The sequence below is a fragment of the Hemitrygon akajei genome, chromosome 10 (assembly GCF_048418815.1).
Source record: "Hemitrygon akajei chromosome 10, sHemAka1.3, whole genome shotgun sequence".
NCBI lineage: Eukaryota > Metazoa > Chordata > Chondrichthyes > Myliobatiformes > Dasyatidae > Hemitrygon > Hemitrygon akajei.
The window spans coordinates 38,775,229-38,802,691 of NC_133133.1; the positions used below are offsets into that span (position 1 = coordinate 38,775,229).

The 27,463-nt window shown below is 42.3% G+C and overlaps 1 protein-coding gene across 1 annotated transcript in view; it reads right to left on the bottom strand.

Moving 5' to 3' along the window:
• Positions 1-27,463, bottom strand: part of zc4h2 (zinc finger, C4H2 domain containing) — a 42,222-nt gene that overhangs the window by 6,803 nt on the left and 7,956 nt on the right. Inside the window, exons 2-4 of the mRNA XM_073058054.1 lie at positions 16,036-16,207; positions 14,343-14,515; positions 5,163-5,325 (exon numbers count right to left, since the gene is read on the bottom strand). Of these exons, the coding sequence (XP_072914155.1) occupies positions 5,163-5,325; positions 14,343-14,515; positions 16,036-16,207 (508 nt within the window). The remainder of the gene's footprint in view (positions 1-5,162; positions 5,326-14,342; positions 14,516-16,035; positions 16,208-27,463) is intronic.

The following is a 27,463-nucleotide window of genomic DNA, read 5'->3' on the forward strand; positions in this document are numbered from 1 at the left end:
GTACCAAATTAGGTATTAAATTAACAACAGGATATTTGATAGTGAAATCAAAAGCACCACAAAACAGGGGCTTTAATTCTGACCTACAGAATATAAAATGTACCTAAACCAAATTTTTAAAATTTCTTTTCAGTACTGATTACCTCATAATTATTGTCAATGATTTGAATATCCAAATTCAAACTCATTCTTGAAATATATGTAATTTTCCTACTGAAAAATTATGTACACACAATCAGAATCAGGTTAAATATCAATGGCAGATGTCGTCAGATTTGTTGCTTTGCAGCAGCAGTACATTGCAATACATAACTATAATTTATAATAAGTTGCATTTATACTGTATAAAATTTTTGAATTGAGTAAGTAGTACAGGAAGAGAGGAAAAATAGTGTTCATGGGTTCATTGTCCATTCAGAAATCAGATGGTGGTGGGAAGAAGCTGTTCCCGAAATGCTGAATTTGTGTCTTCAGGCTCCCATACCACCTCCTTGATGGTAGAAATGAGAAGAGGGCTTGTCCTCGGGGCCCTTAATGATAGATGCCGCTCTTTCGAGGCATTACCGTTTGAAGGTGTCCTCAGTGCTGGGGAGGCTAATGCTCTTGATAGAGCCGGCTGAGTTCACAAACTTCTGCAGCTTTCTCTTGATCCTGAGCAGTGGGCCCTCCACAGCAGAGAGCAATGCTCTCCACAGAACGGAGATTTGCGAGTGTCTTTAACAACATACCAATTCTCCTAATGAAATATTGTCCCTGTCATGCCTTCTTTGCAATTGCATCAATATGCTGAGCCCAGGGTAGATTTTCAGAGATGCTGACACCCAGTTACTTGAAACTGCTCACCCATTCCACTGCTGATCCCTCGATGAGGACTGGTGTGTGGTCTCTCGGCTTACCTTCCCCGAAGTCCACAATCGTCTCCTTGGTATTACTGACATTGAGCGCAAGGCTGTTGCTTTCCATATAACAATTACAGCACGGAAACAGGCCATCTCGGCCCTTCTAGTCCGTGCCGACACTTACACTCACCTAGTCCCACTGGCCCACACTGAGCCCATAACCCTCCATTCCTTTCCTGTCCATATACCTATCCAATTTTACTTTAAATGACAATACCGAACCTGCCTCTACCACTTCTACTGGAAGCTTGTTCCACACAGCTACCACTCTCCGAGTAAAGAAATTCTCCCTCGTGTTACCCTTAAACTTTTGCCCCCTAACTCTCAAATCATGTCCTCTTGTTTGAATCTCCCCTACTCTCAATGGAAAAAGCCTATCCACGTCAACTCGATCTATCCCCCTCATTATTTTAAATACCTCTATCAAGTACCCCCTCAACCTTCTACACTCCAAAGAATAAAGACCTAACTTGTTCAGCCTTTCCCTGTAACTTAGGTGCTGAAACCCAGGTAACATTCTAGTAAATTTTCTCTGTACTCTCTCTATTTTAATGACATGTTTCCTATAATTCGGTGACCAGAACTGTACACAATACTCCAAATTCGGCCTTACCAATGCCTTGTACAATTTTAACATTTTACCAACTCCTATACTCAATGCTCTGATTTATAAAGGCCAGCAAACCAAAAGCTTTCTTCACCACCCTATCCACATGAGATTCCACCTTCAGGGAACTATGCACCATTATTCCTAGATCACTCTGTTCTACTGCATTCTTCAATGCCCTACCATTTATCATGTATGTCCAATTTGGATTATTCCTACCAAAATGTAGCACCTCACACTTATCAGCATTAAACTCCATCTGCCATCGTTCAGCCCACTCTTCTAACTGGCCTAAATCTCTCTGCAAGCTTTGAAAACCTACTTCATTATCTACAATGCCACCTACCTTAGTATCATCTGCATACTTACTAATCCAATTTACCACCCCATCATCCAGATCATTGACGTATATGACAAACAACATTGGACCCAATACAGATCCCTGAGGCACACCACTAGTCACCGGCCTCCAACCTGACAAACAGTTATCCACCACTACTCTCTGGCATCTCCCATCTAGCCACTTTCGACACCACTCAACCAGCTATGTCTATTTCACTTCCGTCAGCCTCATCACCTGAAGCTCTCTGCCAATTTTCATCGGCAAATTTGTACATGGTGTTTGAGCTGTGCCTAGCCACACAACTGTGGGCATACAGACGAGTAGAGCAGTGGGCAAAGCTTGGAATGCGCCAGCATTGATGATCATCATTGACTTTGATGTGGTTATAGTTGCATTTAAGATATTGTCTTTTCATCTGGCATCCAATATTCACGAGATTTCTCTCCACCTGCCTCCTCACACACAATTCCTGACCACCGATCTCTGCTAACCTCCACGTTGCTCATTTGGTTAATTGTGTTCCCATTCTTTCATCTCTCATGGAGCCACGAGAGACTGCACAGGCTGGAATCTGGAGCAACAATCTGCTGAAGCAACTCAGAGAATCAAGCTGCATCGAGCTGTTAACAGTCGGGCTAAAATCCTGCATTAGGACTGTGAACGCAGGGAGCCACTATAAAAAAGAGAGAGGGGGAGGAAATGAAAGGCAGATTATGCCAGGTGGCAGAGCAAAGGGGAGGTGTTGGAGTGGGACAACAGAGTCAGGTATGATAGGTAGAGGCAGGTAGAGCTCCTAAGTGGACCTAGTGAGGGTGAAGGCAGAGATGGCTGCTGGAGGGTGTTAAGTGGGATCACAATGTCATCAGTGTTGGCATCTGATAATGTGAGCCATGAGGGAACCCATTAGGTTGATAGATGGAACCAGATGGGATGCAGGGGCATCCAATGGGCAAAATGTGTGGGTAACGGCTGGGTGGAACCAGCAGGTAAGGGAAAGCAGACAAAAATGGAAGGTCCAGAAGTGGATCGGGAGGAGTGAGGGATTGGGATGAGTGGCATGGGATGGGGTGGGGCAGAGAAACACAGGAGATAAGTGTTACTGGAAACTGGAACTCTGATGCTCACTCATAACATGCAGTTGTAGATTACTCAGTTGTTTTTACTCTAGTTCGCATTCACACTCGCTCTGGCAGTGGAGAAGGCTAAGGACCGACAGGTTGTTGTGTGAATGGGAAGAGAAACATCATGCGACCAGGAGCTCAAGATGGCCACTGGTGCCCTGCAGTCACTGCTTAGTCTCTCCATTGTAGAGGAGGCCACATCAAGAACAGCAAATGCAGTAGCCACACCTAATTCCCTTTCTCCTTCAAGACACCCGAATCTGTTATTCACCTAATAACTCTGGTCATTTCTGTTATATAATTTATTTGAGTTCTTCCAGTCAGATAATTTTTTTCTCTTTCCCCATCAATAGCAGGGAGTTGACCCTAATCAATATTACAAATATTACCTGTGACTAAAGGCTTTAACCTCCTTATACAGTACCACTCAGCACAGTTAACTCAAAGCTGATCTTCCCTTCTTTTGATTAGCTGATGAGTCTGGCCTCGTGCTGTTCTGTTCTTTTCTGTCCCTTGTGCAGAGATCAACTCTGGAAATATCTTCTTCAGTGTATACCACTCTGAGACAAGATTCATTTTTTTCTTTTCCTCACTTATATTCTCTTCAGTTTTCTTTTAGTGTATGTAACACATGACTCTAGAATGCACAAAGCACTTTAACCTCTGCAGTGCATCAGCTATTTTAAATACTTGTTTGGAATGCTAACAATAACCTTCTGCCTTTCTTAACCCCTGCCAAGGAGTCATTAATAACAGTTTACAGACCTCCATATAGGAGTACACCCAATTTAATCATTTCCTGTTCAAGTTTATTTAGAACACTGCCAATCATATTCTCGACTACTGGACTTTTTTACTGGGAACACTCAAAGCTACCAGGGTTCAACAATCCTGCATGAGCTTGTTGGATTGGTCTGTATCATTTTTATTTTCCTGTACTTTCTTATGCCTGATGGTATTTTTATATAATTAGCTATGTACATGTAATTGTTCAGTGAGTTTTCTATGGTTTCAGTTGCCTGGAAATGTCTTGGTTTCAGTGGTGGATATCACATCACTTGAACAGGAGTATTCTTATTAGTTAATTTCAGCATTGGAATTTCTTCCACCTTCCTTTCCAGTCCAATGGAATGTGAACTATCAGTAGTTAGATACAAGAAGATCAGACTACACTTTTTGGTCTCTTCTCTTCTCCTGCCATTAAGCTCTTCACTTTCTTTCCTTTTCTCTCATTTCCTTTGTTCTTGTGGCACTTAATAAAATTATTGTAAGCAACAAGTTTTATACCTTATTCTTGACTTCTGAAAACTTCTGACTTCACCAAAACATCAGGATCCAAGAAGCTTCATGGGGCAAGTTAAAAGATGCCATCTTGAGCAGGGCCAAGCCCAATATTGGGAACACAGTTGAAATGAGGGTATATTTTGTTTTATTTCTTTGCCTGCTCTTTGAGTTAACCATGTAAGCATCATATTGTATGGACCACAAACCCATCTCACAACCGTTGGACTATTAGCTCTCAGACCACAACTCAACACAAGTGCTTCCATTCACTGCCCCTCCCAGATCTGTCAGGACCTCAAGCTGAGTGTGTACCACTGAATGTGTATGTTAATTTCCTTTGACCGCAAAGGGAAGATCAGACCATTGTGTCAGGTCGTTCAGTGTGCTCAGTGCTACTGAAATTTCCAGTGCTAAGTCACAATAAAAAGGTCTTCAGCCCACCTGACTGGGAGGCTGCAGATGCCATCGAATTTCTAGGCTACTCTCTATCTAGAGAGAGAGAGAATGTCACAAAGACAAGGCAAATTTTGTTTATCGTCCCATTTTTTCTTGGTTATTCAACGTGTCTTACCGTTAGCGGCCGTTAATATTTTTATAGGAGAGAGAGGTGATGTCATTTACTCTGCCCTAAAAAAAGGAATCCAGAATTTGTAACTGCCAGGAAAATATGACTTTAATTAGGCTGAAGTTTTTTTTTAGTGAGCACAAGCTTAGGAAGGTGCAAGATGGATTCTGTGACCAGCAAATACCTAGTTTCCTACAGTGTTCACTGCACACCCAAACCCAGAGGTACAGCATGTTTTCCCCAATACTAAAAGCTAATAGAATAACTGCTGTGTGAAGCCATGTTTGAACGTTGGTCTAGGCTCATTTATTAAAATGTCAGGAGAAGCTTTCACTGACGTTACCTTCATGGGAGGGGGCTGCTGCCGGAACGTGGCTGTTTGCCGAGCATCCTGTTTCCTGGCCACCTGTAGCTGCTGGGCAGCGGCAGCAGCCGCCGCAAGAGACTCTGGTATCGGTGGCTCCTGGGGTTCTGTCTGCCATTCTGCTTTCTGCTTCTCAAAGTAACTAAACAGCAAAAAACACAGAAATCCTCATTGACGGGCATTGCCAAATATACAGCATTCAGTTAATATCAGATACGTGCAAAAACTATTGATCACCTAAATAACTAGGTATTTCTGAACAGCCTGAACACAACCTTGTTATCTTTATACTACTTATTTATTTTTTTAATTTACAGATATTTACGTCTTTGTACAGTTTCATGCCAGTGATAGTCTGATTTTGATTATTACGAATAACAATTTGAGTACTTTTTGCCCATTTTTACTGCAGTGCAACCTCAATATGACATGCCTTGGTTTTAGTTGCACTGTATGCGCTAACTTTATCCCCCAAGATGGCAATTACGTTTTGAAGTTCAGAAGTTGAAAGTAAATTTAGCATCAAAGTATGTGCATTTCACCAATACTGCCTTGAGATTCATTTTCTTGCAGGCATTCACAGTAGGACAAATAAATACAACAGAATCAATGAAAACCTACACACCAGCAAATAAACAATGCAACTCCAAGATGCATTTCCCTTATCCGAAATGCTTGGGGCCAGAAGTATTTTGGAATATATGAGAGTTTGGGATTGCCATCATTTTCAATTTTGAATTTTACTGTACGTCCTACCTGTAAGCAATCTTTGTCTTACACTTGTTCATCAAACATACCATTAATATAATGAAGATATAGTGTGTCCAGGGTAACAAAACAGCACAGCAGCATTGGGAGAGAATACCTGAATCAGCTGTTGAACAGCAGGCTTTCAGTCTCCACCTACGATGCCATGTTTTGATTAAAGGGTTACAGCACATTATATTTGTATTTCACTGTCTTTTAGGTTTTATGCAAGATATAAAAATAATCAGCATCGTAGACTTGTTCTGGTTAGATTTTCATCAGCGATGCTTTAAAAATTTAATGCTGTTATGTAAGGCATAAGAACATTCAGTATCGTAGACCTGCTCTGCTGTTAGATTTGTGATCAGCAGATGCTTTAAAAATTTAATGCCCTGCCTCTTCTTTCATTTCTGCAACCAGCCTGCCGAAAATCCACAATTACCTTCAATTTTCAGCTTGTCGTGAAAGATTTCTGCTTGTTTCATGATCAGCATACTGTTAAGCAGTATACGTTCATTTTGACACTGGCAATACACGAATGAGGAGTTCGCTTTTTGCTTTATGCAGTTTTTCTATTTTTCACTAACTTCTGTTTATTACCTATCTGAGGACACTTCTCAGAACTGTCTGTGGTGCACAGAGACCTGCGCATCACCTGGGAACCTTCCCTGCGTCTCCTGGAATTTTCCATTTGTGGCGTCACGTCCGTGCTCAGAAAACAATCTCAATTTCGGAGGTTTTCAGATTTTGAAATTTCAGATAAGGGGGTACTAAGCCTGCATTACCATTACTTATAATGCAGATAGCGTCTAAGTAGCTTCTGAGTTGTTTCTCAATAGCTGTATGAAATTTCTGCACTTCACCTTGAATAAATACAATTCTGAAAGCATCGAGCAATTCATTTTCTAAAGCCAAATTTACATGCTTTCTCCTGAAGACATTAATTCTTGCTACGACGTATTTCTGTAGTTTCCAGCAATTCTTCAGCACCTCACACAGCTCTGTGGAGAACGCATACAGGCATCCTTTTCTCATATCCATCAACAACATTCATAGACTTTGCATTCACAAGTACTATGCAAAGTTTGCAAATTAGTCTCAGGAAAATGCCAAGCGTTGTATGGCCTATTTTCAAGCAGAGGACAAACCAACTTCTGTTGCACATTCTGCCCCTGGCTGGAAGAACAAGTCTCGGGTATCCATTTCATCATTTAACTCAAGGCCAGCCATCTGGAGTATGGATCACAAACAAGAGAAAATCTGCAGATGCTGGAAGTCCAAGCAAACACACATCTCAGGATGAGGCCTTTCATTCCAAAAATGCCATCCCCTTCCCTCAATTCCTCTGTTTCCGCCACATCTGCTCTCAGGATGAGGCTTTTCATTCCAGAACTAAGGAGATCTCCTCCTTCAAAGGCCTCAAAGCCCTCCACTACTTTGTTGACAATAGACCCCACCAGTTCCCCAACACCACCACTCTCCTCCGGTTGGCCGAACTGGTACTCACACTTAATAACTTCTCTTTTGGCTCTTCCCACTTCCTTCAGACTAAGGGTGTAGCTATGGGCACTCGCATGGGCCCTAGCTATGCCTGCCTCTTCGTGGGTTATGTAGAACAGTCTATGCTCCAAATCTATACTGATACTGCTCCCCAACTTTTCCTTCGCTACATTGACGACTACATTGGTGCTGCTTCCTGCACCCATGCTGAGTTTGTCAATTTCATCGACTTTGCCTCTAACTTTCACCCAGCCCTCAAATTCACTTGGTCCATCCCAAACACTTCTCTCCCCTTTCTTGATCTCTCGGTCTCCATCTCTGGAGACAGACTGTTCACTGACATCTTCTATAAACCCACTGACTCCCATAACTACCTTGATAATACCTCTTCCCACCCTGCCAAATGTAAAAATGCTATTCCCTATTCCCAGTTCCTCCGTCTCCGCCACATCTGCTCCCAGGATGAGGCTTTCCGTTCCAGGACATCTCAAATGTCCTCTTTCTTTCAGAATCGTGGTTTCCCTTCTGCCATCATCAATGATGCCCTCACCCGCATCTCCTCCATTTCCTGCACTTCGGCCCTCACCCCATCCTCCCATCACCACAACAGGGACCGTGTTCCCCTTGTCCTCACCTACCACCCCACCAGCCTCCGGATCCAGCATATTATCCTCCGCAACCTTCAACAGGACCCCACCACTAAGCACATCTTTCCCTCTCTACCCCTCTCTGCTTTTCGCAGGGATTGTTCCCTCCATGACTGCCTGGTCCACACGTCCCTCCCCACAGATCTCCCACCTGGTACTTATCCCTGCAAAAGTAAGTGCTACACCTGTCCCTACACCTCCTCTCTTACCACCATTCAGGGCCCCAAACAGTCCTTCCAGGTGCGGAAACACTTCACTTGTGAGTCTGTTGGGGTAATCTATTGCATCCGGTGCTCCCGTGTGGCCTCCTCTACATCGGTGAGACCCGACGCAGATTGGGGGACCACTTCATCGAGCACCTCCACTCCGTCCGCCACAACAGACAGGATCTCCCGGTTGCCACTCACTTCAACTCTCCTTCACATTTTCATTCGGATATGTCCATACATGGTCTCCTCTACTGCCATGATGAGGCCAAACTCAGGTTGGAGGAGAAACACCTCATCTACCGTCTGAGTAGTCTGCAGCCCCTTGGTATGAACATTGAATTCTCCATTTTCCGGTAATTCCCTCCCTCTCCCTTCCCCCATCCCACTTTTACTCTGTCTCCTCTTCTAGCTGCCTATCACTTCTCTCTCATGACTCTGCCTTCTTCTACTACCCATTGTGCTTTCCCCTTTGATTCCTTCATCAACTCCCCTGCCTATCCCCTCCCTGCTTCCTCTCCCCCACCCATTGATCTTTCCTCTGATTGGTTTTCCACCCTCCTCCCACATTCTTTATGGGCCCCCTGCCCACTCCTTCTTCAGTCCTGACCAAGGGTCTCGGCCCAAAACTTTGACTGCTCATTTCAACAGATGCTGCCCGACCTGCTGAGTTCATCCAGCTTGTTTGTACGTGTCCGCCTTCAAAGAAAGGGGCTTCCCTTCCTCCATCATCAATGCTGCCCTCACCTGCATCTCTACCATTTCATGCATGTCTGCCCTCACACCATCCTCCCACTACCCCACCAGGGATTGGTTTCCTCTTGTCCTCACCTACAACCCCACCAGCCTCCGCATGCAGCACATAATTCGCTATAATTTCCACCATCTCCAACAGGATCCCACCACCAAGCACATCTTTCCCTCGCCCCTGCCCTCATTTTCTGCAGGGATTGCTCCCTGTGTGACTCCTTTGTCCATTCATCCCTCCCCCGATCACCTCTTGGCACTTATCCTCGCAAGTGGAACAAGTGCCACACTTGCCTCTACACCTCCTCCCTCATTTTCATTCAGGGCCCCAAAAAGTCCTTCCGGTTGAGATGACACTTCACCTGTGAGTCTGTAGGGGTCATCTGGTGCTCCCAGTGTGGCCTCCTGTATATCGGTGAGGCCCGACACAGATCGGGAGACCGCTTCGCCCAGCATCTACACTCCACTCCATATACCAGAAAAAGTGGGATCTCCCAGTGGCCACCCATTTTAATTCCACCTCCCACTCCCATTCCAACACATCAGTCCATGGCCTCCTCTACTGCCGTGATGAGGCCACATTCAGGTTGGAGGAGCATTACCTTATATTCCATTCGGGAAGCCTGCAACCTGATGGCATGAACTTCAATTTCTCAAACTTTAGGCAATGCCCTCCCCTTTCACCATTCCCTTTTCCCACTCATGCCTCAACTCCTTCCCTGCCCATGAACTCCCTCTGGTAACCTACCCCCTTCCCTTTCTTCCACGGCCCTCTGGCCTCTCCTATCAGATTCCCCCCTCTCCAGCTCTTTGTCTCTTTCACCAATTGACTTCCCAGACCTTTACTTCACCCATTCCCCCCTCCCCCCATTTCACATATCACCTACTATCTTGTATTTCTTCCTCCCCACCCCCACCTTCTTACTCTGACCTCATCTTTTTTCTCCAGTCCTGATGAAGGGTCTCGGCCCGAAACATCGACTGTACTCTTTTCCATAGATGCTGTCTGGCCTGCTGAGTTCTTCCAGCATTTTGTGTGTGATCTTAAGTATGGAGATAGTTTAGAGGAACCCCAGGTAGGTCTTTTCCCCATCCCCACCCCCGACTCACAAGACAATTCTCAGTACTACTGTATTCTGTACAGCTGTTGTAAAACAATTTTCATATCATGAGACAGCAATAATAACCCTGATTTATAGAGACTGTGGAAGCAAGATGGATGCAGTCCAAACTGGCCAGTGACGTTGGTTTTCGGGGAGCACCCTGAAACTAAGGGAATCCAGAACAAGCCCCACATGGTTATAGACATGGTTAACGCAAGAGATTCTGCAGCTGCTGGAAATGAGAAGCAACACACACTAACAGTGCAGGAGGAACTCAACACGTATGGAGAGGAGTAACAGTCAAAGTTTCTGGTAGGGCCATTCATCAGGACTGGAAAGGAAGGTGGAAGAAGCCAGGATAAGGTGGTGAAGGAGGAGAAGGAATACAAGCTGGTAGATGAAAGGTAAAACCAAGTGAGGGGGAAGGTGGGCAAGTGGGACAGACGGGGGTGGTGAATGAGAAGTTGGGTGGTGACAGGGCTGACAAAGAAATCTAATAGGACAGGACAATGGATCATGGGAGAACAGGAAGGTGGAGGGGCAGCTCCACTCCTCGAAGGGATCTGCTGAGTTCCTCCAGTATTTTGTTGGCTAAGACATTCTGCCTGCTGCGGTCTGGACGCTTTCACCGTGTGCTGCGTCTGCGAGGCTGAGTCCGGCGGCGCCGTGGAAGTCCATAGTGGGGGTATTCCCTTCTGCCACCTGCGTGGCAGGTCTATCGGGACTATCGGGTCTATCGGGACCCCGAGGACTTGTGGAAACTGTGTGGTGGTTTCACATCTTTTGACTTTTTTCTGTGCCCGTGGTCTGTTTTTTTTTTAATCAATTATGGTATTGTTTGCACTGTTGTAACTATATGTGAACCATAACTATAAGTAACTATGTGGTTTTGTGTAGGTCTTGTAGCTTTGGTTTTTGGTTTGTTGGGTGGTAGAGTTGGTCTCCTGACTTGGTTGTGTCTGGGTAGTCTTATTTTGTCTGGTGGGTTTGGAGGTCCTTTCCAGGGAACGCGCTAAGATGGTAGCACGATATTAATACGCAGCAGCCTCTCCAGACTCTGGACTGGGGATTGCCAAATGTTATGTGGATTTTCCGGTGTAGTCTGTTTTGTTGTGTGCTTTTGTGATATCATTCTGGAGGAACTTTGTTCCATTTTTTAACTGCATTGTGCTTTCTAAATGACAATAAATCGAAATTCAATCAATTCAATCAAAATTCAATCAATTGCAGAACAAGCAGTGGCACCCGTCACAGAACGTTTGTTGTTCAATACTTTAAGGAGCAGCGAAGCAATGTGGAACTCGGGATTACAGAGCACAGAGTGAGTATAGGTCAGTAAAGAGTGTGGTAATGAGTAAATTAAAACTTAGTACAACATACACTGCACTTGATGGCATTTAAATAAGCTGCTGTCAGAATATTGTCCAACAAGTCGAGGGGCCATACTGGATCTGATGTTGGATACTGAGCCTGGCCAAGTGATTGACTTTTTACTGGGAGAACAGTTAGGGAACAATTTCTTAATATTTAAGATAGCTTTAGATAAGGAATTGGGTGGTGGGGTAGAGATACGCCTCTACCAAAGGAGAAGTAAGGCGCTCCTTCCCTCTGCTAGCCTGCAGGTCACCCTTGGACAAGATGAAGCACCTGCTTAGCCCCGCGAGCAGGGTCAGATGAGGGCATGGGAGCAGGTGGTGGATGGTTGTATGAGCAGCTGGTGCACATCACAAGATGTAGTTATCAGGGAGACTAGAGGTCTTCCAGAGTTCCCTCACCTCTCATTAAGAACAAGCCAGTAACCTTATTCATTCTCACTGCACTAGCTATGTAATAATGGACAGAGAGAGAGAAAGAAAATACTAGAATCTTTCTTAAGAGTCTCCACCTGTTGAGCATAAGCCTGACCACTCTGACACTACCTCCTCCAACAATGGCTGCTCATATTTGGAGGCAAAGGATGTAGGTGAGGTCCTAGATGACTACTTTGCTTCAGTATCCAACGAGAAGGACGTGAAATATAGGGAGATCAGTGTGGAGGTACTTCAAGATCAAGTTTAAGATAGTGTGGGGCCTATTAAAGAATATGAAGGTGGGTAAGTCTCCAGAATATACCCCAGGTAATTGAGAGAGATAAGGGATGAGATTTCTGGGGCCTTAACCAATAGTGTCCACTCTAGCTGCAGGTGAGGTCCCAAAGTTCTGCTGAGTAGCTAATGTTGTTCATTATTTAAGAAGGGAAACTAAGTTATTTTTGGAAAATATACAGAGACCAGTAAGTCTCATACCAGTGGTAGGGTAGTTTCTGGAGAGGATTCTTAGGAACAGGATTTAAGAGCAATTGGAAAACCATGGCTTAATTAGGCACAGTTAGCATGGTCTCGTGTGGGGCAGGTCATGTCTTACTAACTTTATTGAATTTTTGAAGAAGTGACAAAGGCGATTGATGAAGTTAGGGCTGTTGTCTGCATAGATTTTAGTAAGGTGTTTGGCTTTCGGGGGGCACATCCATAAGTTTAATATGCATGGGATCCATGGTGAATTGGTTGCTAAGATTCAAAATCTGTTTACCCATAGAAGATGGTGGACAGTGGCTGATAGGACTTATTCTGGCCGGAGGTCTGTGACTAGTAATGCTCTATAGCTACATGTATTGGAACCTCTGCTGTTTAATGAGCTGCATTAAAATGTGGATTGGTGAGTTAGCAAGTTTGCAGATGATTTTTGTGGTGTTGTTGGTAGTGTAGAAGACTGCCAAAAGATACAATGAGATAAAGATCAGTTGCAGTTTTGGGAGGGAAAACGGCAGATGGAATTTAACCTGACCAAAAGTGAATTATTGTATTTTGGGGATCAAATATAAAGTGACAGTGTACCTTTAATGGCCAAACCTTTACTGAGGAGGGGTTTTGGGGTTCATCCACAGATCCCTGAAAGTGACTACACAGGGTTAATAGGATGGTAAAGAAGGGATATTACACGCTTGCCTCTATTAGTTGAGGAATTGGGTTCAAGAGTCAGGAAATCAGGTTTGCAGCTTTGTAAGACTCTAGATCGGCCACATCTGCAGTACTGTATTCAGTCTGATTACCCCATTAAAGAAAGGCAGTCAAGGCTTAGGACAGAATGCAGTAGAGGTTAGCCAGGATGCTGCCCGGAGCAGAGGACATGTGCTATAAGGAAAGGTTGGACAGAGTTGAGTTGTTTTCCCTGGAACAGCAGAATTATTGAGGTTTATAAGATTGTAAGAGGCATAGATATACATAGATTTAAACGTCTAATACCAGAGGACATGCCTTTAAGGTGAGTGGGGGAAAGTTCAAAGGAGTTGTGCAGGGCAATTTTTTTGTGCGCAGAGAGTGGGGGCACTGGAATGCGCTACTGGGGTAGTGGTGGTGGCAAATACAATAGGAGTGTTCAAGAGGCTCTTAGATAGGGACATGAATGTGCAGGAAATGGATGGATATGGATATCGTGGGGGTGGAAAGGATTAGTTTAGTTGGGCATTTGATTACTGCTTTAATGAGTTTGGTACAGACTGTGGGTTTGTTCCAGTTCTGTTCTGTTCTATGCTCTACTTAATAAAGATGTTGAAGACAGTAATAATGATTTCAATGGCAGGTGGGCTGAAATAAGGAGAGAATAAGTGATATTTTGGTGGTGAAAATAGACTGCTTCTGCAATGAATTCCAAGTACACAGATGGGTTGAATGTTGCAATCTGTAACAGCAAACACCTCTAGGCCATTCATTTGGCCAAGGTGTTTGACAACACAAAGGCAGCAGAGGGATCCGGATGACATTCAGAAAAGCTATATTTGGGAACTAAAAGTCTTTGTTTTGTCAGTTTTGCTAAATGGGTGATACTTTGTACTGCACATACTTCTTTTACTTCACTGACAAACGAGTAACAAATAACGGGCCGGCACAGTAGCACAGCGACAAGCGTAACGCAGTCACAGTGCCAGCAACCCGGGTTCAAATCTGCCATTCCCTGTAGGGAGTTTGTACATTATCCCCATGACTGTGTGGGTTTCCTTCCAAGTGCTTCAGTTTCCAAAGGCGTACAGGTCAGCAGGTTGATTGGTCAATAGACTGCATGGGTATATATGGGCACCGCAAGCTCACTGAGCTGGAAGGTCCTGTTACCGTGCTGTACCTCTAAGTCAGTCAATAACTAAAAGTTATAGTCCACCAAATCAAAGATGCTTACTCAAGAGAAAGCTTTTCTTCTTCCTCACACAAGTCTGGTAATCGCTGCAGACCTAGAGTCATTCTCAAGGCATCCACATGTTCTTTAAGGGGCTTGTATTCCTCATGCAGACGCCGTGTAGATTCAAGAAGTTTGTTCAAGTCATTTTCAGATTGTTTTATTGTATTTTCCATCTACAAAATGAAAAAGAAAATTCTTAATGGAAGCAGTGTATTGAAAGTGAATGATACTACAGTGGATTCTGGTTAATTGAGCTATCGGTTAATCGGGGCACCTCATATTGGAGACAATGCTTTAAAAAAAAACAACTAATCAGAAAATTGCTGGGATGCCCTTCATTTATTTGGTATGCTATGCTGTTTAATTGGGGCAGGACACTGTAGCTGAACAGGTTCTAACTAGCATCAGTCATGCACACGTATGTGGCCGTTAGACGCCACACGTGCTTTGAGCCAACCGTTTTTAAATGGTCTCAGTTGTGTGTGTTTGTGTTCAAAGCCCAGTGATTTCTGACACTGATAGTTGGTGGGAAGTAAGCAGTAAAACATTCAGACTTGGAGATGCCAGAAATGGCCAGGTGTGGAAGTTACACCCTTTCACCATTTCAACAAGTTAGGAACTAATGAAGAATTCCAAGGCATCAACAAGCATCTTGAATTGTACATTAAAAGTGAAGATTTAGAGGATGAAATCATCAACAGCATTGTAGGAAGGCAGTCCATTATCTGCTCCAGGTGTCTGTGCTGATTTTGATCATTGTGGACACTGGATGAATTTCTCTGTCGATAACTACTAGGAACTAATACACAGTTTTACAATGCTGTAGTACAATGGTACTTCCTAATTTGTTCTGTATTTCATCTAAATACATAATTTGTTATTCAGTTTGTCTTTTTTATACCTTTTTAACTATTTGCATGAGATTTCGGCTAACTGGGACATCTGTTTAATTGAGCGAAAATGTACTGGTCCCAATGTGTCTCAGTCAACCGGAATTCACTGTGTTAACAAGCATCTTTTCCCCTGTGCCATTCTTCTTGTGGAGTCGCCTATTAGTGAGTGGGTAATGGTATAGAATTCCAAAAGCTTTGGAAGCAATTACAAAAAATGCGTGGGACTGAAAACTCCTTCTGTGCACAAGGTGAGACTGAACTCTACCATCCAAGATGCAAGTTGGATTAATTTTCCCATTCCTAATGCTTTAGACAGACTCACTGCTTTAAACAAATTTAGTGGAGAAATTGGCAAGAAGCATATATTCAGTTGATAAATAGTCAATATTAGTTCTCTAATTCTCACCACAAAGAGTAGATCTGGTTTGCTGATTTTTTTTTTGTTTAAATAGCATTTGCTGTTTTAGAGCTGCAGTAATTTATTTTTGGAACAAATTAACTGACTACTAAATTTAAAAAAAACTATCAAATAGAAATTAAACTATCTAGTTTCAATGCTGCCTTGAGCACCTGGCTAGAACCCATTGTTGCAAATGGATCGAAAATAAACCAAGACATATTTAATTTGTTTTTTTTTTACCTATTTTGCTTGATATTCACAGACTTCAATGACATACCACCTCAATGCCCAGTTTTGTTATGGTCCTATTTTTACAACTAATGCTCTACAATTAATGCTCAACCTGTTGCAATTTTCACTAAATAAAACGCGACCCAATGCTAACGTGCCTCCAACATACCACATTGATATCTGCATGGATCAGTCGGAGTTCCTCGACATGAGCCATCTTCTCCTGGAGCAAGAGATCCATTTCATGCTTATAGTCCTTCAAGTGCCTTTCTTCAGATTCCAGTGCATCAAACTCAGCTTTCAACCGAGCTTTAATTTTTTCCATTTGCACTGTCTTAGCCCTGCAATTTCACATGGACATTTAAGGCTTCAGAAATATAGCATATTGATAATTTTGCTTCACAGCTCTCTGAACAACTTCTCATAGCATTCTAAAGCTTTTGTAAAATAAATCAGCTTTTGTCCACCTACAGTAGAAGAAAACTATTTTATTGAAGCTAACGTGTTTGAGCTCATCTCATAGCCTAGTGCAGTCTACACTGCTTTTCTCATCTGAATCACATTGGCCGAGATCAGGAAGGACAGCTGATCCTACTGGACAGATCCTATTTACAGATATTAATATGAATCACCAGGGTTGACTATGATACCCAGGCCATTAAACATCACAAAAGAGGTGATATTAGTGAAAAAAGTACAAGTTAAGTAATATTTAAGTTTGCTGACCACACCACAGTTGTTGACCGAATCAGAGTTGGTGATGAATCAGCATATTGGAGGGGGATTGAAAATCTGGCCGAGTGTTGCCACAACAACCACCTCTCACTCAATGTCAGCAAGACCAAGCAGCTGATTATTGACTTCAGGAGCTGGAAACCAGAACTTTAAATTCCTTGGTGTTATCATTTCAGAAGATCTGCCCTGGGTCCTGCATGCAAGTGACATTGCAATGGAAGCACGGCAGTGTCTCTACTACCTTAGAAGTTTGTGAAGATTCAACATGTCATCCAAAACTTGACAAACTTCTATAGGTCTGCAGTGAAGAGTATACCAACTGGATATACTACAACCTGGTATGGAAACACCAATGCCCTTGAATGGAAAAGCCTAAATAAAGTAGTGGATAAGGCCCAGGCCATCACAGGTAAAGCCCTCCCCACCATTGAGCACATCTACATGGAGTGCTGTCACAGGCAAGCAGCATCCATCACCAAGGACCCCCACCGTCAAGCCCATGCTCCTTTCTCACGCTGCCATCAAAGAGGTGGTACAGGAGCCTCAAGACCCACACACCAATTTCGGGAACAGTTATTACCTCTCAAATGTCAGGCTCTTGAACCAAAGGGAATAACTTCACTCAACTTTACTCACCCCATCACTGAACTGTTCCCACAACCTATAGACTCACTCTCAAGGACTCTTCATCTTACGATCTCGATGTTTATTGCCTGTTTTTTCCCCCCTCTTTTTTCCACAAATTCTCAGTTTAATTGCCTTTTGCACATTGGTGTTTGTCCGTCTAGTTGGGTGCAGTCTTTCACTGATTCTATTGGTTTTCTTTGTATTTACTCTGTAAGGCCTGCAGGAAAATGAATCTCCGGGTTGTGTATATGTACTTTGATAATAAATTGACTTTGTACTTTGAATAATGTAGAATTCCAGCATCAACATTTATAGGAGACAACTTAGGGCAGCAATAATGTTTAAAATCTACCTGAAGTAACCTGTCTAGCTAATAGTTAATCAGTATAATCTTAGTAAAAGAATAGTACCTCCCACACTCCACTGTTACATCAGAGAAAAATAAATGCTTAGGTCTTGGTGTTGAGCTTGAATCTGCAACTTAATTTGGTTCTAAGAAGTACCAACTGTCCTCCCACAACACGCTCCTACAGATTTTACCTCCTCTGATAAAATGGAAGCCAATCTACAATAAATATTTATAAAGTGAAAACTCCAATTAAGTAGTACCCTGAAAAACTGACGGACAATGGTGGATTGTGTAGAAACTGTATGAGTCCAGTCCAGGTCACTGCAGGCTGTTTATTCACAGGGATCTAAACAGAGGCTTGTTGAATACTTGCCGCCTGGAAATTCGGTTCACTGAATCCCCACTCACTGTTCCTGTTATACATGTGCTTCTTTCTCCGTTGATTTCCGTTGTTTGAATATCCTGGCTGCAGGGATTTAAGTTATGAACTGCTCACCAAAGAAGCAAAACCACAGCTTGACTTACAAACAAAATATTTAACAAATTCCTTCCAGCTTCCTGTGTGGTTTCTAGAATTCGGCGACAAAAACGTCTTGTAGCGACCCAATACAAAGACTCAGTGACATGCTCCAGGCTAGTGCTTCCCATCACAAAATGCAATTGTCCAATCTCAATCCATTTCCTGGTTGGAGTGGACTGACCGTAAAATCGAATGGCAGTCTACTGCAGTGGTAAAGTTGTGGCAGCTATCTATTGGTATTCAAGCTTCAAAAACCTCTTCCCCAAAAGCGAAATTCTGCCACCCCCTACCACCCCTCATTTGGAGTCTCGCAAAAGCTATTCCTTTAGGAGTAAAACAGGCTGCAGAAGCCAGATTCCAGTAACTTTTACAAAACAGTTCAACTTATTCATCCACTCGCTACATCGCTTATTGCTTTAACACAGTGGTCCCCAACCACCAGGCCGCAAAGCATGTGCTACCAGGCTGCGACGAAACGATACGATTTGGCGATATGAAACAATATGAGTCAGCTGCACCTTTCCTCATTCCCTGCCACGCCCACTGTTGGAACTTGGAACACACACGAGGTCATTACCCACGCGTCATCCATGTCAGCACAGGAAGATCAACTCCTCGAGTTTGCAGATGACGGTGGGCTGAGAAGTATGTTTGACATAACGTCTCTGCCGGCATTCTGGATCAAAGTCAAGGCTGAATATCCTGAGATAGCCACAAAAGCACTGAAAATGTTGCTTCCATTTCCAACATCATATCTCTGCAAAGCGGGTTTTTCTGCAATGAATGCAACGAAAACTAAATTGCTGAATAGACTAGACACAAAGAACCCACTTCGAGTATCGCTATCTCCCATCACCCCTCGATGGGACCGTCTTGTTGCAGGGAAACAAGCCCAGGGCTCCCACTGATTCAGCGATATTGGTGTGTTGCAATGATTTTATATGTTCATACGGGGAAAATACGCGCTGTGTGTTTAATATTAAGTTTGTTAGATAAACCCTTTTAAAAACAAAATTGAGTGTATTAGCTACTTATAAGTGACTTAGTTGACTTATCACCTATATACCGGTTGTGATTAACATCCCCCTCCACCCCCACGGGTCAGCCGGTCCGCAAGAATATTGTCAATATTAAACCGGTCCACGGTGCAAAAAATGTTGGGGACCCTGCTTTAACAGCTAAAACAAATTGATTCAATGGTTGGGAGTTTTTAGATTCTAGTAAGAGTTGAGCCTGATCTTGATACAATTTGTGTAGTAACCCACAATCTATGACTGAGGTCTGTTGCTTATTAGTGAAGTTAATGTCAAAGAATCAATGCTACACCTGCTGACTAAGTTTAAAAAACTGCTTGTTAATTGTTTGGTCAAGCATGGATTTTTTGCTTGGCTTACAAAGCTACACAAAAGAAGTTCAAATGAAAGTTACTAACTTGAAATATTCAAGATTCAAGTTTGAATTACATTTATTATCAAAGAATGCATAAATCATACAACCTTGAGGTTTGCTTACTCACAGGTAATCACAAAGCAGGAAACCTGAAAGAACCCAACTAAAGAAAAAGAGAAAAAATAGAAGACCAACACCCGAGGTGCAAGAGAAGGACAAAAAATACAAATCGTGCAACACACCACGAAGTGAACAACAACATTTGGAACCAAAATTGAGTCCTCAGATCCAGACCTCGAAGCAGCCCGGAGTAGGCCCAAAACCTCACTTAACAGTTCATCATATTAACGGGCAAAGTGCACAGCAGCCGGGGTAGTCTTCTTAGCCTCAGTACTATGGAGATGACTATCGCAGAGAACAAACAAAATTACCTCTTGCCATGGATCCCAACACCCTGTCTTTTCAGTCTATCTGGGCCAGCATTTAAATTGAGCAAACAAAGGAACAGCAAAAGGCTCTGGCACCCTGGAGAGAGAAGTAAAGATCGTGGAGATCGAGCAAAATTGGCTCTCTAGGCCAGTGTTTAAATTGTTTAAACAGCAAACCATACCTCGCACTAGGACCCAGGCAACAATGCAGCAAAAGGCTCCAGGCCTAGACAATAGATGCAGGAGTAGGCTATTCGGCCCTTCGAGCCAGCACCGCCATTCACTATGATCATGGCTGATCATTCACAATCAGTACCCCGTTCCTACCTTCTCCCCATATCTCTTGACTCCACTATCTTTAAGAGCTCAATCTAACTCTCTCTTGAGAGCATCCAGAGAATTGGCCTCCACTGCCTTCTGAGGCAGAGCATTCCACAGATCCACAACTCTCTGGGTGAAAAAGTTTTTCCTCAACTCCGTTCTAAATGGCCTACCCCTTATTCTTAAATTGTGGCCTCTATTTCTGGACTCCCCCAACATCAACATCAGAAACAGATCCCTCCAGACTAAGACTAATAGGCACTGGAGAAGTTTTTTCCCTACTGCGGTCACTTTGCTGAACAGTTAACTGCCGGTTAACTGTTGGCTAACTGTTACTTGGATTGCACTACCTGTATGTATAATCTATATTTTCATTTATATTTATCATTATTATTGTTATGAGCAGAGAGACAACATCTGCCGGAAGTAAATTCCTTGTATGTGCATAGGTACTTGGCGATTAAAGTCTGATTCTGATTCTGATGTTTCCTGCCTCTAGCGTGTCCAATCACTTACTAATCTTATGTTTCAATCAGATCCCCTAAAATCCCTCTAAATTCCAGTGTATACAAGCCCAGTCGCTCCAATCTTTAAACATATGACAGTCCCACCATCTCGGGAATTAACCTCGTGAATTCGCTGCACTCCCTCAATAGCAAGAATGTCCTTCCTCAAATTTGGACAGCAGAACTGCACACAATACTCCAGGTGTGATCTTACCTGGGCCCTGTACAACTGCAGAAGGACCTCTTTGCTCCTATACTCAACTCCCCTTGTTATGAAGGCCAACATGCCATTAGCTTTCTTCACTGTCTGCTGTACCTGCATGCTTACTTTCAGTGACTGATGAACAAGGACACCTAGATCTCGTTGTACTTCCCCTTTTCCTAATTTTAGACCACGCCACCCAGCAACTCGCTCTGAGCTCAGATTTCGTCACCCAGCCCAAAGTCATTCTCAAGCTCTTCAAATCAACTCAGCACACAGAACGATCCAACCTCGCACCCGGGCCAGTTGTATAACCACCAAATTTCCCGGGCCCGGGCTCCAACTTCTCTTGCCACCCAGAGTGAACTAACTTCACACCCACGCCAATTGTACAAACATCCAAACACCATCTGCAATGACTCTGCAACACGCCATTTCAGCTGATACCCCGAACCCACTTCACCATCGCTCGCCCCTTCACTGTTTGTGGCAATAATTTAACACAATTTACCTCAGAAAAGGTATATTTAGTGACGTTTTTAGTTGGAATTCCCTAGCTTTTTGACTACCAGAGATCTATTGCACACGTTCAGTGGTGACATCTTAACCGAAAGTGTTAAAGATGCATGTTTAATCTATTTCTATGCCATGGAAGAGAAATGAGAATGCAAATCACTTTTAACACCTCTACACCTGCTGCCTGACCAGCTGAATATTTCCAACACTATTTTTGCTTACATTACACTTTCAAAATTAGTTCCTCCAGGTCGTCACAGAAAAAAGAATCAAATGCTCCATAAATTTAATAATTTTAAACATAAAATACAAATTTCAATAAACTAAGAAATATTAAAACATTTCATGTGTTTTCTGCTGTCAATATCTTACCTTGCTATGTATAAACTTATTTGCATTGCTCTCATGGTATAATTGTTGTGAAGTGAAAATATCTTGCCAAGATTATTCAGCTTCACACAAACTACATTTGACAAAAGTAGCTAAAACTTTGCTAAATCCAAGCAAATGTTTTAACACATCTCAAAGCTCACAGACTGATAAGCAACCTGTACCAACATTGAATAATTCTATTGGCGTTATTATTTCACCTGCTTCAGGATAAATATATTTTTGGTTACATAAATTGACAGAGTGAATTACAATACATTTGCTGAAGAAAAGCAGTATTTGAAGAGTGGTGTTTATTGATTTTATTGTTTGTTAAGCTATATAGAAAAAAGTATTAAAAATTCTGAAGAATTATAAATTAAAACAATTAAAAACATTAAAAGTCAAGTTATTTTTTAAAAAGTGATCTGCATTCTTATTTCCATTACATGCCATGGAATACAATTCCCAATGCAATCGACATGATTTCAACCCAAAATCAGAATCAGGTTTAATATCACTGGCATACATTGTGAAGTGTTTCACTTTGCGGTTACAGCACATAACAATAAAAATTGTTTAAATTATAGTAAGGATATATGAAAAATAAATTAAGTAATGAAAGAGAGGAAAAAGAAATAGTGAAACCAAGTTCACGGATACATCGTCCATTCAGAAATCTGATGGCAGGGGGAAGAAGCTGTTCCTGAAACGTTCAGTATGTGTCTTCAGGCTCCTGTACCTCCTTCCTTGATGGTAGTAATGAGAAGAGGGCATGTTCTGGGTGATAGGGGTCCTTAATGAAGGATGCCGCCTTTTTGAGGCATTGCCTTTTTGAAGATGTCCTCAATGCTGGGGAGACTAGGGCCCATGATGGAGCTGGCTGAGTTCACAACTTCCTGCAGCTTTCTCAGATCCTGTGCAGTAGCCCCTCCATCGCTGATGATAATATAACCAGTTAGACTTCTTTCTATAGAATTTCTGTAGAAATTTGAGAGTGTCTTTGGTGATATACCAAGTCTCTGAAAACTTCTAATGAAATATAGCCACTATCATGCCTTCTTTGTAATTGCATCAATATGTTGGGACCAGTATTGACTTTCAGAGGTGTTGACACTCAGGAACTTGAAACTGCTCACCCTTTCCACTGCTGTTCCCTTGATTAAGATCAGCATGCATTCCCTTGACTTCCCCTTTCTGAAGTCCACAATCAATTCCTTGGTCGTACTGACATTGAGTACAAGGTTATTGTTAATACACCACTCCAGCAGCTGATTTATCTCACTCTTGTACGCCTCCTCGTCACCATCTGAAATTCTGCCAACAATAGCTGTGCCACTGGCAAATTTATAGATGACGTTTGAGCAGTGCCTAGCCATGCAGGCATAAATGTAGAGATAGTAAAGCAGTGGGCTAAGCAAGCATCCTTGAGGTGTGCCAGTGTTGTCAGCGAGGAGGAACTGTTAATTCTCATCTGCACAGACTGTGGTTTACCGGTGAGCAAGTCAAGGATTCAGTTACAGAGGGAGGTACAGAGACCTAGGTTTTGGAGGCTGTTGATTAGAACTGAGTGTATGATTGTATTGTACACTGAACTGTAATGACTAAACAGCAGCCTGACATAGGTATCTCTATTGTCCAGGTGATTCAAGGCCAAGTGGAGAGCCACTGAGATGGCAACAGCTGTAGATCTATTATGGCAACAGGCAAATTGCAGCAGGTCCAAGTCTTGCTTAGCCATGACCAACCTCTCAAAACACTTCATCACAGTAGATACGAGTACAGCTGGGCAATAGTTATTGAGGCAGCTCACCCAGTTCTCTTGGGCACTGGTAAGACTGTCGCTCTTTTGAAGTAGGTAGGAGCCTCCAATGGCAGCAGTGAGAGGTTGAAGATGTCCTTGAACACACCCACCAGTTGGATGGCTCAGGTTTTCAGAGCCCTACCAGGTACACCATCAGGGCCTGATGTCTAGCGAGGCTTCACTCTCTTGAAAGATGTTCTGACATCAGCCCCTGGGGCAAAGATCACAGGGTCACCAGATGCTGCAGAGATTCAAAGAGGGGTAGTTTTATCCTCCTTTTCATAGCGTGCATAAAAACCTTTCAGCTCATCGGGGAGTGAAGCATCACAGATATTTGTAATGTTAGGTTTCCTACATTCATTATGTAGGAAGTAATGACCTGCAAACCCTGCCACAGCTGATGTGCATCCGATTCCACCTCTAACCTCAATCAGAATTGTCTATTCGCTCTTAAAATAGCTTTCTGGACTTCTTGTATAGTCCTTGATCACCAGTCTGTGCCTACTTTGACCTGGTCCAAGACCCAAAAGGAGATTACACCTTTGGACCTATGGGGAAATTGCAGCAAGACTGAATTTTGCCACTGGTCTCTATGGGGACTCCAGTCATGGGGAGAACCGCCAACTCACCTCTTCAAACATGCCAAATAGTTACTACAACTTCACTTTGTACACCTCACTGGCGAAAATCCAGGACTTAACAATCATGTAAACAGCTGAAAGCCATGGTCCTAATCTGAAGTACAGTAGGCCCTCATCTGCGAGCTCCACATCGCGAATCGAGAAAACCTGGAAGTGCTCTTCCAACATGTATAGATTATTTTTCTTGTCATTATTCCCTAAACAATGCAGTATAACAACCATTTTACATAGCATTTACACTGTATAAGGTATTATAAGTAATTTAGAGATGATTTAAAGTAAATGAGAGGACGTGCATGGGTTATCATGAATCGGGATCAGTAAAAAAAAATCGGAAGTCCTCTTACTAAGTAAGTCAGAGCAGGTACATCCGCTATTATTTAGCGTCAGCTAGTCAAACATTTATCTTAGTATATAGTATATATTTTACCTTTCTATGCATATAAAACACTTAATTCAGTGCCGGGAATGTGCTGGTTTGATGTGGGGGATCAAAAACTCAAAACCCCAAAACCCAATAATTTAACCACTGCGTTGCTGAGTAATAATTGTAGCTTTCATTGGGGCAGGGCCTTTCTCACTTCATACTTTAAAATTGTTCCCATCGTTGACCGGCGTAACTTAACGCTTTTATAATGACCAATGGTGTTTCACCTCTTTCCAATCACTTTATTATTTCCACTTTATTTTCGATTATGATTATTTTCATGAACAGAAACACTGCGGATTCAGAGATCTACCACCGGGTCCTAATGTCCACCGCACTGAGACAGATTAAATAAGGTCAGGGTTTCCGCTGGGTCCTAAGGACCACCGAATTCAGACGGGTTGAATAAGGGACTTGAGCATCTGCGTTTTTTGGTATCCGCGAGGGGTCCCGGAACCAATCCCCCCGCGGATAAGGAGGGCCGACTGTACAGATTGAGTACTTCTTACTTGAAATGCTTTGGCTCAAAAGTGTTTTGGATTTTGGGATATATAATGAGAGAGCTTGGGATCGCCATCATTTCTGGCTCTACCAGAATTTATGTTCTACTGGTAAACAGTCTTTGTCCTACATTTCTTTATGTACTTAACAGTAAAAATTATCCTGTACCATTAATATAATTAAAATATAATGTGTGCAAGGTAACAAAAACAGCATCAGGAGAATACTGAGTCAATGCTGAACAACAAGCCACAGCAGCTTTTCAGTCTCCACCTATGATGCCGTGTTATGATTAAATAGGTTACAGTACACTGCATTTGTATTTTACTTTTTTTAGGTTTTACCTAAGGTATATTTAAAAAATCAGCATTGTAGACTTGTTCTGGTGTAGATTTTCATCAGTGATGATCTCAGCAATGAACTTCTCTGCTGCTTTGTGATCAGCAGATGCTTTAGCTTTAAAAGTTTAAGTTCTTTAAAAGATTAATGCCATGCCTTTTCTTGAATTTCTACAACCAGCCTGTTGAATATTGATAATTACCTTCAATTTTCCATCCGTAGTGATAGATCTTTGCTTGTTTCATGCTCAGCATACCGTTAAGCAGCACATGTTCACTCTGACAAATCCACCCTTTCAATATACAATCGCAATCTTCATTTTTCACTTTATACAGTGTTCTTCTTTTCACTAACTTCTATTGATTACATACATGAGGTCACTTCCCAGAACTACCTGGGGTGTGCAGAGACCTATACATCACCTGGAACCTTCCAAGCACGTTGTGATATTTTCCATTTGTGACACCATGTCAAAAAAATTTCAGATCTTGGGGGTTTTCGGATTTCGGAACTTTGAATAAGGGGTGTCAGTAAAACTCAGTACAATTCAGCCCACAATCTCAGTGTCAGCTTATGACGGGATTTAACGGGAAGGCAGATGGTGATGGCTTTGTGAGCATAGAAGATTAAGCATTCACAGAACAATGAGTGGAGATTGTGAACAATGGCAGTATTCAAAGCAGAACAAATCCAAGTGCTTATTCATTTTCCAGGGATTCACATTGAAAGTGATTCTGGCAATAGACCAGAACAGATGCAAATAATCTACACCATTCTTCATTATAATTTTATTACAGTTGGTCCAAGTTCAATCTGGCATTCAGTTCCCTGACGTACTTATTTTCTTTTTGATGTGTCTAATGATCTGTGGAGTACTTTCTGTTTTCAATTTACCTCAATTCCATTGCATAATATGATAAACAGTCCCTCAATGACCAGGTGGACACATGATCCAATGTTTATGGATCCACAACCAAATTATAGAGACTTCCTCACATAATGTGAGAAAACTGTATTAAATTGAGTACGAAAACTATCAAGAGGCAGTAATTAAGAAAAATATGGTCATTTAAGAAGTAGCAGTATATAGAGATAATTAAGCAAAAATATATCTCACTACTGGAAGAGTAGTACAAATTAACTTATTCAATGAGTTGAGGTAAATTAAAGATAGCTCTCTCAACTATTAGTGCTTACGCACTATTTCCATTTCCTTCAATTCTCTCAGGGATGCTGCCATTTAATCACTACAGTTTCACTGAGTCGGTAGAGTGGTGTTGGATAATTTTCAATGCACAATCAAAGCAGCAAAATTTTCATGATTAAATCCTTATATTGAATGTTTGCAGGCACCTACTGGAAGCTATGCAAGGATAATTGATCAGAAATGATGAATCTGGCAGATTTTCTTTCCTCCATCTCAGGTATAACAGACGAAAGTGTGCTCTTTTTAATAGGACCCCCCCCCCCACTTAGATAGATAGATAGATAGATACTTTATTCATCCCCATGGGGAAATTCAACATTTTTTCCAATGTCCCATACACTTGTTGTAGCAAAACTAATTACATACAATACTTCAAGTTCTGTACTTTGGCTCTTCAATACATTTTGTTTTCTTTTTTTCCCTAACCTACAATTCAAAAGGAGAGAAATGCAACAGTTCAGGCGTTGTGGCTCCATTAGGAGTGGTGTCCTCATTCACTGCTTTACTTCACTCAGACTGTTTATAAATCCAGAAGTTTTTGTTTAAATATAAAAACAGAAAAGTTACTGGATGCTGAAACAAATAATTTAGCCAACTAATACCAGGAATGTTTTAACGCCTTTCCTCCCATATAACTATCCCTGTCTGGGGCTCAGGAGAATTACACCTTTCATCTGGTTTCTGGAGAACAACAGCACGGTGCAGACAACCTGACA